General features: G+C 36.8%; 1 protein-coding gene across 1 annotated transcript; it reads right to left on the bottom strand.

Moving 5' to 3' along the window:
• Positions 1 to 10,523: 10,523 nt before the first annotated feature.
• Positions 10,524 to 13,167, bottom strand: LOC107101910 (GTPase IMAP family member 7-like). The gene is made up of 2 exons (XM_015400995.1): positions 13,095 to 13,167; positions 10,524 to 11,354 (listed from the first exon to the last, which is right to left on the bottom strand). Exons 1-2 carry the CDS (start codon positions 13,099 to 13,101, stop codon positions 10,648 to 10,650), a joined length of 714 nt encoding a protein of 237 aa, XP_015256481.1. The 5' UTR covers positions 13,102 to 13,167; the 3' UTR covers positions 10,524 to 10,647.
• Positions 13,168 to 13,551: the final 384 nt, after the last annotated feature.

Here is a 13,551-nt window from a genome sequence, read left to right as displayed (position 1 = left end):
TGTGTGCAGCTCCAAGATGACACCAAAAGTTCCAAACCCCACAGCTCTGGAACTGTTATAGCTAGAGGTCAGAAATTTTCTGCATTTGTGGTTGACATGATGCAGAACAAATATAATACAATAAAACCTGCCCTTTTCAAAAATATCTTCATTACTGCTGTTCAAAAAAGACCTATAATTTCCTAGAATAAAAAAACAACAACTTTGAGTCATGTCTGAACTGATACAGGTTGGTCTGTGTTCTCGTCACCAAATTTGAATTTATATATTAGGAAACTAGAGGATGTTAGCTTTCAAATAATGGGCTTACAGTTCCTAAGTTATTTGCTTTTCCATTTGGGTATACAAAATAGGTGAGGAGTACCCAAAATGAGATAGATGTTAAGAGGTTAATCCTTTATTTATATAGTGAAACTCTCTAGACCAAGAGTTTCATTTAGAAATCAAATCTGTTATATACATTAATGGTGACATAAAATCTAGTCTAAGTAGTATTTGACTCCAAAGATGCTCATGCAAACATACTACTTTATCCATCTTCTTTGGTTGTTCTGTGACTTATCAAATTCAGTTGATCATTTACCCGCCCCATCTTCACTGAGATACAGTTTAACAAATAAAAGGAAGAGTATGCTCAAAGTTTTACTAGTTACTTAACAGGTTTTTGCTACCTGTTTATCAGAATAGTACAATTTAACCATTTGTAATCAAGTTTTTTATCACAAGTTAATGTTATTGCTGTTTGCTCCGATTTGTTGCATCCAGCTAGATGTTTACTGGTTTCCTTTTCTCATTCTCTGCAGCTATTTTTTTCTGATTTATCCTTGGTTTGTAGTTACCAGACATTCACCAGAAGACCTTTTTTTGTCTCCTGTCAGCAACTTGTATGTACAAATAGAAAATCAAACTTAATTAAGAATAAGAACACTAGGAAAACTAATGTACTGGCTTCAGCAAAAGGTTGCAACTGTACAACTAGATAAAATAAATATTACTTGTTTGTACAGTTCTTTATAAGAAATAATTATTTTTTTTAACAAATTAAAAATAATAACAATCCATTGACAAAAGCAACAATTTCATTAGGTCTAATTACACAAAAAAATCATGCAAAGGACTGAAATCAACTTACCGTTTGAAATGAATTTAGAAGAAGATCTCCTTTTTGACTGGGCTGATCCCATTTTGTCCTGGAAATGTGTTCTTTATATGAAGTGTTTTGATGTATGTTGGACAGCGCAGTAGAACTAGGGTTGCTGAGAGGGAAGATAGAACATTATTTTGTCAGCTTTTTGCTGCATATTTTAATAAAAATGTTATGCTATTGCCGACAGCTGTTTTGCATCACCATTACTTCACATAAATCCTGAAATTATAAATAAAAGTCCTGTTAGAGAAGTAAACAGCTGAGGCTGGTTTAACTTGATGTTCTTGTGTCACTGTCGCTACCGCAAAAAACACATCTGTTATTTGTTTTGACTGAACTATATAGACTCAAACATACATTTACCCAACTCATGAAGAGAAAAATAAACCATAGGTTACATCTACAGTATAAAAATGCAATGCCTTGAAACTGTTTTCAGTATTAAGATCTTTCTTTAACTTACAGTTGCTAGATGTCACAATAAGATAATTGAAGAGCCAGATGGATCCAAATTTTTAAGGTGAAGGGGATCAGCAGAGTGGTGTAGCGCTCAGGGCTACTTGAACAATCAATTCACCAGAGTCTGCAATCAAAGTTCGTTCCACCTTTTCTCCACCTCTTTGTTTTGCAAATAAGCAGCAGTGCGGTTTTGTGTTTGTTTCACTCTTCCCTCCTTTATCATTGATGTCATACTTGCATTGACAGTATAAGATGCTGTTTTTTTTTAAATCCCTTTATCATTAACTTCCAATGATGCATTTAATCTGATAAGTTTTTTTTTGTAATGTTACATTTTTATCGCTTAATTATTCGGCTAACTTAATTTATTTATTTTTAGTCTGTGAATCTTTATCTTTTTTATTTTGTATAAGCATATTTTACATAATTATGTGTCACTGTATTTAATTCTTTATCTATTAAAGTATAAAATACATAGAAATATTCACAAAGCTAGTTATTGTAGATTTATTTAACCAAACAGCTTTCAAGGAAAAACTGATTGCTTAATACTTTTCTTGAATTTGTTTAATTAAAAATAGTATGACAAAAATTGTTCTTTGTAGACATTAGGTCATGTTTCCACTGGTATTTTGACCATTTATATCTGGCAAAGACCCTCTTACTTATAGAGATGGCCACAGTCTCTGCTAGGTATTAATGCCTGGCCCATATCTGCCTCTGCCTTAAACAGGTGTACACTTTGATTCAATCCAGTCTCTAGCTCTATTTCATTCTCTATGGACAGGACTATTGATCCAAACAACCAAACTTGATTGCTATGTAGTGTCGTTCTAATGCTGTTAATTAAACTTATGCTCTAGATGCAGGTGTTTTCTACCAGAATAATTCTTCATCCTGTGTTACGCCATCTTTCCATCGACTATTACCACCTTCCATGTGCTTGCTAAAGAGAGCATGCCCACCAAATGCTTCCACTACTACAACCATGTTTTACTAAGGTAATTGTAAAGTTCCTGTCCCAAATGCAGTTTGCATGTAGTTCAAATACACCTTTGATATCATGTAACCTAGAAATATCTTGCATGCGTTTCATACCCAGCATGACATTTTTCCCATGGTTTTAGGAATTTTGAGGGGGTTTGCATGGGAAATAGCAGTCCAGGTTACATATTTCCCAAACACCACAGTCAATCTCTGCAGCTCCTTCAGAGTTACCAAGGAACTGTACGGACTGGTTTTCTAAATAGTCTTCTCCTTGTCCAGCCGGTTTATCATAGCTGCCCTTTGCAAATGTGGACTCTACTGTTTAGGTGACCTCTAATAGCATTAGGTTGCTCCTGGTTTATTCCTGCTTTTAGAGTAAAAGCTCAAAATTATATATTTTTTTCTTCTCTTTAAAAGGAACTGTTATTTTTTCTAATAAAAACAGAGTCCTAATGAAAAGTAATGAAGTTTGTGGTTGTTTTAATCAAAACAAATAAAGGAACATTAACAATAGACTGTGGAAAGGACTCCACCCAATCATGTACTTTATGAGTGGTATGTATTTCTTTGTGTGAAGTAGAACACCTTGTTCAACATTTAAAATGTATTTATTTATAGCATCATGGTTACTTTACTTTATGGGAAGAAATTATTTAAACAATGAACAGCAACCTGAATGGATTTCAGGTGTGCCCAAATACAAAACTGCAAGATGTTTTCCAATGCTTTGTGACTTTGCAAGTGAAATGTAGTCCCTTTGATAAAATAGGTGAAGATTTAATCTGTTAACTGGACACAGCTGAAAAACCGAAAATAATTTTTAAAAGCCTGAAAAGCATAACTTAAATCAGCTGCTGTTCTTCAACCTTGACAGGTTATAAGCTGCAATATTATATCATCGTAATAGTGGACAGTAGCCTTATTGTGGCAGTATGGGCCTGCAACTTTGGAGGCACCATAAACATCCCACGGAAGGGATGGGACAGTTAACCATTTAATTCCAATATGATAAGGAGCAGGTAATGTGAAAGTAATGCGCAAAGGTTTAGGCATAAGAACTGATGTTTTACATTGTGTATTTTCTTGATGAAATGATCAATTTATAATAAAAAAATGACATGCCTAAGCAACACAATGCCAACACATTGCCATTTCAATTCAATTCATTCAACACATATCATCTCAAGGCACTTTACAGAGACAGTTCAACCAGATTATATAGGAGGGCAACAACTCAGCAGCAGGACTGGTACCTCTGCCTTTGTGGAAGGAGGAACAGGAGGAGCACTGCCAGAGTCCCAGAAAAATAACCCCTAGAAGGCCACAAGTCTGCATGTGACAGTGTACGCAGAGTCTCATTGGGACCTCTCATTGGCTCAGTGGGTCATTAATGGTGTAGGGTGGCATTTCTTTGGAGGGCAGCACAGCCCTTCATGTGCTCGCCAGAGGTAGCATGACTGCAATTAGATAGATGTGATCCTTAAACCCTTGTGTGACCATATGCTGGTTCGGTTAACCCTGGTTTTCCCCATAATACAGGACAATGCTAGATCTTATGTGGCTTGAGTGTGTCAACAGTTCCTGCAAGAGGAAGGCATTGAAGTTATCAACTGGAACACCCATTCCCCAGACCTCAATCTGAATTAGCACATCTCGGAAATCATGTCTCGATCCATCCACCAATGTCACGACACACCCCAGACTGTCCAGGAGTTGGCTGATGCTTTAGTCCAGGTCTAGGAGGAGACCCGTCAGGAGACCATGCGCCACCTCATCAGGAGCATGCCTAGACATTGTAGGTACGCAATACAGGCACTTGGAGGCCACAAATAATACTGATGCTCATTTTGACCCATTTTAAGGACATTAAATCAAAGCTGGATCAGCCTGTAGTGTGTTTTTCTACTTTAATTTTATGTGTGACTCCAAATCCAGGGACCCTTGGTTATTAAATTTGATTTAATTGATGATTCTTATGTAATTTTGTTGTCAGCACATTCAATTTTGTACAGAACAAACTATTAAATGAGGAAATTTTATTCATTTAGATCTAGGATCTGTTATTTGAGTGTTCCTTTATTTGTTTGAGCAGCATAGTTGCTTCAGATTGAAGTAGGGATGTAAAAGTTAAAAAAAATAAGTTTCTAATTGTAGACTAGAGGTGATTTTCAAACTGTCTCAAATAATAAAGAGATCAAAAATATTGAAATATGTGGGTTTTCTGCCCATATTGGAATAGAGCGTAACAATTTGGCTGATAAGTATGCAGAGCAGGGTGCAAGTAAAATAAACAAGAATTCTCTCACATTTAATGTTGTTGCACAGAAAACTTAAGAGCTCATAACAATTATTTGGAAAACATGCATCTGGAGAATGTAAGCATCGTGGGTAGTAGTACATGAAAAAGCTAAGCATCATGTGGCCTAGGACTGTCATGCATCAAACAATGTGCCAGTAGCTTTCGAAATGATGAAGGCAATGATTTCTATTTATTCGCTTCATTGCTGATAGCCCGAAACTATTGAAGATGCCGACCGCCATATTGGTACTCCCCACTCCCACAGAGAGATGGCCTAAAAATGCCGACTGCTCCATCTACCCAGACAGTTCAGTGGGGTTAGCATTACTGCTGTTTATGTGTATCCCAGCGCTAATGCAGCAGAGACCATGAAGACTCTATACCAAGTTATCTTTGTGCTCCAGTTTGCATATGCAGAGGGTGTTTTCATCATTGCTGGGGATTTTAACCAGGCTAACTTGAAGTCTGTCATGATTGTTATCTAAGTTCTGATGCCAAGATGCAGAAAGCCAAACAGAGAGACACAGAGTAAAACTTTAACAGGTTTATTAAGAGTAAAGGTGATGAATCCAGTGCTGCTCTGAGCACTAGGGAGTGAGTCCAGTGTTGCTCTGAACACTGCTCAACAGGGATTCTCCAGGGAAAGGTGTCCTTTATGGAATCCAGACTGAGAGGATTGTACCAGTGAGTGTCTTGCTTGGAGATAGGTGGACTGGGTTACTCAGACTCAGGTTGTTCCTTGGTGAATGGAGAAACTTACTGCCACTCAGATTTCCTGCAGTACTTGAACGGGCTGTAGTGCTGCAGAAACCTTTGCTTGGTGTGAAGCTCAAACAACCTCTAGGGGAAAGTGGATCCAAACTTCCTGTTCAGTTAGAAGCTCATGACCTCTTGGGGAAAATGGGTTCAAACTTCCTGTTTGGAACCCCAGCTCAGTTAGAAGCTCAGTTGAACCTTCCTGAGAGAAAAGGACCAAACAAATCCAGTTTCCAAGATGACTTCCTGCTGAGAGGCAAAGACAAAAACAAAGTTAAGACTCAGTTTGACTCAGAAAAAATTCAGCTTGACTAGAGAATCCCAAACTGGCAAACCAAAACTCAGGTTAGACTCTGCAAAACTAAGCATGGCTAGAGTACCCTGTATTGGCAAACACTCTGGCGTCGAGGTAGTGGCAGTCAGCAGCTTAAGAACACTCCACAGGTAATGAGGCAATGAGCTGCAGGTGTGCAGGGAGACCCAATGAGGACGGGGCACCGCCTGGTGGAGGAGGAAAGGAAACACAAAAACATACCACACAAACTGGATTCCTGGCAAAGTCATGCTTATCCTTGCATATAAGCCCCAGTCGATCAGGGCTAAACAAGACAGTTAAAGAGGTCAGAATGTCGTCTAAGGTATCTGTTTTGAATGCTCTGACTGGAACATTTTCATAGTGCCAGCATGCTTGAAGTCTGCCATCATTATTCCGGTCCCAAAGAAGCCTCGGTTCACCTCACTAAATGATTACCGGCCTGTCGCACTGACTACAATCATGATGAAGAGCTTCGAAAAGCTGGTTAAAGACCACTTCATCTCCAGTCTGCCGCCAACATTCGACCCGTTCCAGTTTGCCTACTGATGAAAGCGCACCACTGAGGACGTCTGCTGCTCTCCACCTGAGCATGGCACACCTGGAGGAAAAGAACACCGACGTGTGGATATGGTTCCTGGACTTCAGTTCAGCTTTCAACACCATCATCCCACAGCATCTGATGGGCAAACTGGAACAGCTGGGATTCAATACACCCCTCTGCAACTGGCTGCTAGACTTCCTCACCAACAGACCTCAGTTAGTCCGGGTCAGACAGAACACCTCTGACGTCACAATCTTAAGCACAGGCTCCCCTGAGGGCTGCGTCCTGAGTCCCCTGCTGTTACCCCTGAGGACACTTGACTGAGTCCCCAGGTTTAACACCAATCACATTGTGAAGTTTGCAGACGACACTACGGTGGTGGTCCTCATCAGAGACGACAACGACCTGGACTACAGAGAGGAGGTCAAGCAGCAGGTGGGCTCGTGCAAAGACAACAGCCTGATCCTGAACGTGGAGACGACGAAGGAGAACATCTTGGACTTCAGGAAGAACCGGCCTAAACACGCTCCACTGGTCATCAACAGCTCAGCTGTAGAGGTGGTCAAAAGCACCCAATTCCTGGGGCTGCACATCACAGACACCTTCAACCAAATGCAAAGACCACCTTACTGGTCAAAAGGACACAGAAGCGCATGTACTTCTTGTGGAGGATGAAGAGAGCCCACCTGCCCACACCCATCCTCACCACCTTCTACAGAAGCACTATAGAGAGCGTTCTGACCAGCTGTCTCACTGTGTGGTGTGAAGGCTGCAGCGCCTCAGAATGGAAGGAGGTGAGAAGAGTGGTGAGAATAGGAGAGAAGATCATTGGGGCTCCTCTTCCCTCCATAAAAAACATTTCATCCCAGCACTGCATTTCCCCGAGCCTGTAACATTATAAATGACCCCTTACACCCCCAACATGGACTGTTCTCCCTGCTGAACTCTGGGAAGAGACTTCAAAGCATTGGATGCAGGTCCAGCAGATTCCACAACAGTTTCTTCCCCACTGCCATTAGACTGCTGAATGTTATGTAAAATGGTTTATAAAACAACTGAATGTTAGAACTGTAACTATACAGTCATATGATTAGATGTTTGAGAGATTACTGTTTTTTTATCACAATGTTTTTTAACACTGCTGCTTACCTTACCAAGGCTGCACTTAAATTTCTTTATGTTTACACTTGTGCATACAAAATGACTAAATACAATCTCTCTAAGTCTCCAAGTCTAAGTCTAAAATATATATATATATATATATATATATATATATATATATATATATATATATATATATATATATATATATATATAAAATCCTATTTTTTTAAATAGTGATAACAATAAAATTAAATGGGCTCCCGTTGTTTATACCATATTCTGGACAGATGAGGTGCATTGGGTAGCCTCCAGCAGCTGGTATTAAGATCTGTGTCAATATTAACAAAGTTTCGGTATTTTTTTATATTCAGAATGAATTACAACAATTAAAAGACATCTGTAAATCTGGATCATTCTCATGAGCAGTCTGAAACAGTCACATAAAAAATACATGTTTTGTGGCGTGACCAATAACCAAGCTGGTAAAATACGTATAAAAAATTTAATTTTTATACCTATTTTACAAATTTTCTTCTTTGTAAATATAAAACTCATAATATGTAGCCCAACGGCAAAAACTCGTTCAGTGTATGCCTGCCTTAAGATGACCTGTAAAAGAGGTTCTGTGAGTTCTACATTTTTAAAAGTACCTTGTGTATAAGTTTATTTTCCAGACCTGCAATGTAAGCACATCGTTTATCTCTACTGCAAAAATTTTCCAGAAAATGGAGCCTCTCCAGCAAGTTTTAACATGACCTGGGTGGTGCTTTATAATGACTTGCAGAGACTGTTTGCTTATGTTTCCCTGGATCATATAGGGAATTATTTATGGCTGCATTTATTGATTTTTGTCTTTTTCATTCATTCTTAAGCTATTTATGAAAATAAATTAAAGGAATTGAGTTTGTGACATTGTAGTCTTTGTCTTTGACATGTGAAATGGTGATTAAAGGAAAGTTACTGGAGGCTTGGTTTAACCAGGAACAAATTTAAAACTCTGTCACATGCATAATACAACTCTGATCCCTATTGTTTATTCATCACTTATGCTGAAAAGGTCAGAACCCAGTTTCACCAGTTTAACAGGTTTGTTAAAGCAGTGTTTATTTATTTCTACTTATTTTAAGTCCCTAAGGGTGTAAGCTTATGAGTCAGCAAATACATTTAAACACAACAACAACCCCAAAATACAAGATACTTACAATATGCTGCTGTTAGAGTACAAGTATCTATCTATCTATCTATCTATCTTATGACACTATTGGGATTTCAGATGTTTTAGGGATCTTTGATTATGTATCATTCTGTTATGTTCATTCTGAATGTTTTTCCCTCCCAGCTGCCCTTCATCCTGTTGATTGTTCTCACCTGGTACAGATCTTTGTTTCTCACAGCATTTAAGCTTCTGGTTTCTGTTTTCTCATTGTTGGATTATCTGTTCTTTTTCTCCATTGGGTCTCATTGTTTTCTGTTTTTAGCTCCTCACCACTGAATTTACCTTTGTCATCAGTCCCTCTTAACTGTATTGCAATTTAAGTACCTAGCAACCACGACAGTTAAGAACAGGCAACTTCTAACTTTAGTTTTCACTGTAATTAAACTGTGCATTTGTAGGCTATTTGCTCATCGAGCAGCGTGTCTTGTTAACAGAGAACAGCAGATTATAATCAAACATTTTTGGTACTTTTGACATGATGTCTGTTTCTGACTTTAATTAAACTGATTTAGAAGCATAAAAAACAAATAGTATAATTAGTTTATTTTTATACTGTGATAGAAACATTCAAACATATATACAAGAATAATGACACACATTTTTAATAGTTTATTAATTACTTACAAATGGTTATAATAATTAAATGTATGTAAAAACAACAAATAATTACATTCATGCAAAAGAAAAAAAAATGTCTTGAATTTTAAATGTTTTAATAGCAAGTGTGTGACAGCACATTAAAATCCTAGGGAAGTATGTAGCTTTTCTTTATTGTGAACGTTAGTCACATTTGGTGCATTTGGATAAAAAGAATCAAATTCTTCAGCACAGAACAAAACAGTATATAAAATGTTTGAACAATAGATCAACCTTACAGAAGATTTACTCTGAATATTTTTCAAATAATAATAAAAAGTTAGGTAAAGTCAATGTCCGGAAAGATTATGAACAATAAAACCCCTAAATATGGTTAAGATTCTCATTTAGAAACGGCTGAATAAGAATGCAAGAATATTTGTGAATTTGTTTTCGTTTTTACATTGCTTTGTAGTTTTTATTTTATTATATTGTCAGTATATTGTATTGTATATTGTATAAGCTTAAAAAACTTAAAATTTTAGCTCTATATTTCTTCACCTCGAGGATATTCTGCTGACATGTCTGCTGCTGTGTAGCAACACTGTATTAATTGAATAAATTTGCATCCTAAACTGAAAGGGGAAAGAAGGGAATGATTTTCATTGTGTATTTTTGTAGATATAGTGTTAAACTAAGTGATAAACTGAGACTGTTTGTAAGATTTATTATTGTTTAAGATATTTTCATAGTTTTTTCATCCTATTGTAAAATAGCTGAAGTGTGATATGTTGATCAAATCCCAGCTTGGATTCTTTCTGCATGGAGTTTTATGTTCTCCTATTTTTCCTCCTTAACTCCAAAACAGATCAGTGGATGAATTTAAACAGATTTTAAACAGGTGGCAAATGAATTTACCCTTTCTTGTTTGTAGAATCAGTAAGAATGTTAGAAAGGTTCTTGAAGACTTCACTCTTCACTCTTCATTCAAACGGACAGAAAGGACTGTATGTTTTTTCATACAATGCAAAATAGTTGGAAATGACCTCAAATGTGTTTGGTATTGCATCCTCAGTTGTTTGCTGTACAGTGTCCTTTAATAACTCGATGGTAAGAGGGGGTGCCTCTGCTGTGTTTATTGCCCTTCGGAAGGTGATAAACATAGAGAATACTCCAACACCGAATGAAACCATTTTCCAAAGAAGCTCTTCTTTTTTGGAAGATTGTTTTTTTAGAACAATACTTTTTACCTGCTGTTTGATTTCATCCTCATGTTTTCTGATGAGAGCTTTAAAAGTTCAATCTCCTTTTGTATTTCTGTCTCTATCTCATTCAGTATTGTATTACTGAAGTGCCCTCCTTTGTTTTTGATTAATATCTTGTCAATAGTTTTGAACAGCTCTGCCAGCTGGAACTTGTTGCTTCTATATTCTTCCTCCTCGGTGTTCCTCCAGTATTTGTTATCAAAAACATGGCAGCGACCTCCACACTTCTGCACCAGTTCCCACAAGCCATCGCTTTGAGCAGCAAACTGCTGTATGTTCATCCCTTCAGGGAGCTGGTCACCATGAGTGAAGATCACAGCAGCGTATTTCAGAGCATCATCAGAGAAATGCCGACGTATTTTAGCGATGGCATCCTTCTCTTGCTCTGTGTATTTTTCCACTTTTAGAATGATCATAAAAATATGAGGCCCAGGGGCGCTCTCTATCATACATCTCATTAACTCAGACTTCACGGTCTTCTGAGGCCTGCCTGAGTCAAACAAACCAGGAGTATCAATCAAAGTAAAGTTTCTTCCATTGACAAATTTGGTTTTTGCTTCAGTGGTAAAGGATTTTGCATCATTAAACTCTTTTACTTTAAATATGGCTTCTCCGAAAATGGTGTTGGCCAGGCTGCTCTTCCCATTTTGACTTTCCCCCAGCAGGACAATTCTTAATGTGGCTGGACCTAAATGGAAATAACAACAGTAAATCATTACAATAATTCAGCCTATGAACTGGAAGACAAAAACACTGTTAATTAGGAGCAACTATGGCTGAATCAGAGCCTTATCCAACCCTTCTATTTCAAAACAGTTTTCTTGTGTTAAAAGGATTAAATATTATTTTACACTTTTACAATTTCTATGCATACTCTTAGAATTGCCCAGCATGTAAAATTTGTTTTTCTATATCTTCTGCAGTCTCCTTTATAGGCCTTATTATTTAATTTACAAAAAAGCGAACCAGGTACTACTCTCTGGGCATGTGTGTCAATGTGACATCCCGTGTGCTCCCATTCACCTGGCTACTTTGTTTAGACCTGGCTGCACATTAGCAAGAAAACATCACTACTATATCAGAAGATGGATTGCAAAAGGACAGCTAAAAGTCCATCTTGAAACCCCATCCTTTACTCTACACAGGGGTAGGAAAATAACTTTTTACTAGTGTGAGGAAAAGGGCCAAATTAGAGTCCGATCTGGAGCTAAATATGACTAGAGTAAATCTTCTACAAAACAGATGCAAAGAAAAAAATGCTGCAAGTAGTAAAAACTAATTAAAGTAAAGAAATTGTGCAAACTAGTGCCAGAACAGAAGTACTCCAGATAAATACAGTAGAGGGGACTGATCATCAACTCACATAAGGCCTGACCCCTAGAAAGGCATGAACTGGATATTCACAGAGACACAGAGAAGTTTTCAAAAAATAAAAAATTCAAAAGGAAATTTACATTTTTGTCTTTCCTTCAAAATGTCCACCTGAAAGTATCCTGTTGTTGATTTTACAATGAATCTCATCTATTGAAATTTATAATCTATGGTCTGGAATCATATGTGTTGAAGGTTGTCTTCCTGTAATCATCTGCAGTGCTTCTATTTTCTGGTGTTAGCTTTCAGATTTTACTACCTTGCAGTTATTTTTGCAACTTGCTACTTGTTCTACTTTTCTGCTCTCTACTTTCTTTACTCGTAGGATTTCTCTCTTACATGTGGGTTTGAGTTTAATTTCTTTGTCGGCTACTCTTATTTTTAAGATTGCTTCTCTGATTTTTTGTTTGAGTATACTATGAATTCATCTATTTGCAGTTTCATCCCTCGGCCACTACACTTGTCAGACATTTGCCATTATTTGGGTACAAAACCTGAAACTTTATTTTATTCCTGTCTAGAGTCAGCTGACTATTTTTTAGGGTCTGAATTATCTCTTAATTCCAGACACACAGACATTGTCGGGTTAGTCAAAACCAAACCCACCAAAATAATGTCTTGTGAAATTGTAGACGGTTAACATCTGGTAACTTTCCCCTTTGACTTATATTTCAGTTAAATTGGTGAGCAAAGCGAAAACCCAAAGTTTAAATCTGGATAGATTTTAACCTTTTGCAATGCTGAAGAGTTATTTAATATTCAAAAAGCTTACATTGATATTATAATTACAATCAAAATTTTTTTTCCTTAAACATTAAGGTGTCAGAGGGTCAAACATGATGCCTAGGCCAGTGATCTTGTGAAAAATAATTACTTAAAACTAAAAAAACAACAGAGTATTATATGTATAAATGCCTTGCATGACATGTTGTTTAATCATACTCAAAAAGAATCAGATTACAGAAACAGTGTGTTTATGCAGTTATTTATATTTCTTTGAAGGGTATGACTGAAGGTTAATCTTTAGCATTCAAGATATATAAAAAAAATTATTTACCTTCCATTTTTCCTCAAATATAGAAGTCCAGAAACAACAAATGTCTCCTTCGGTCGTATTTTCTCTCAGTCTCTTGCTCTAACCTGCCGTGCCTTGGCTGCGTTGTTCTTATCTAACCTGTCTGACTTGTTTGCTGATGGTGAACAAGTCTTACCTGTAATCAAATGGTGATTGTGTCATATGCAATTGAATGGTAAAGTTTTGAATATATAATTTTTGTATATAATTTTTGTATATATATATATATATATATATATATATATATATATATATATATATATAGTAGGTTATATCAGTCTATGTCTGGAAAAATCAAATCTTTAAAAATGAATCCAGGATGAAGAAGACAATATTAGCAAATCATCTTTTTTATATAGAACCTGCAAGAATTTAAAACCACTCTAACCATTGTTCAAAGAGTGCAAAAAAATTTTAGGGTACTAATTGAATTACTAAG

Source organism: Cyprinodon variegatus, unplaced genomic scaffold (assembly GCF_000732505.1).
Source record: "Cyprinodon variegatus isolate N-32 unplaced genomic scaffold, C_variegatus-1.0 Scaffold1171, whole genome shotgun sequence".
In the NCBI taxonomy this organism is placed as follows: Eukaryota; Metazoa; Chordata; class Actinopteri; order Cyprinodontiformes; family Cyprinodontidae; genus Cyprinodon; species Cyprinodon variegatus.
Note: the sequence above shows the minus strand (reverse complement) of the source record. Positions and strands in the feature narration are given on the sequence as shown.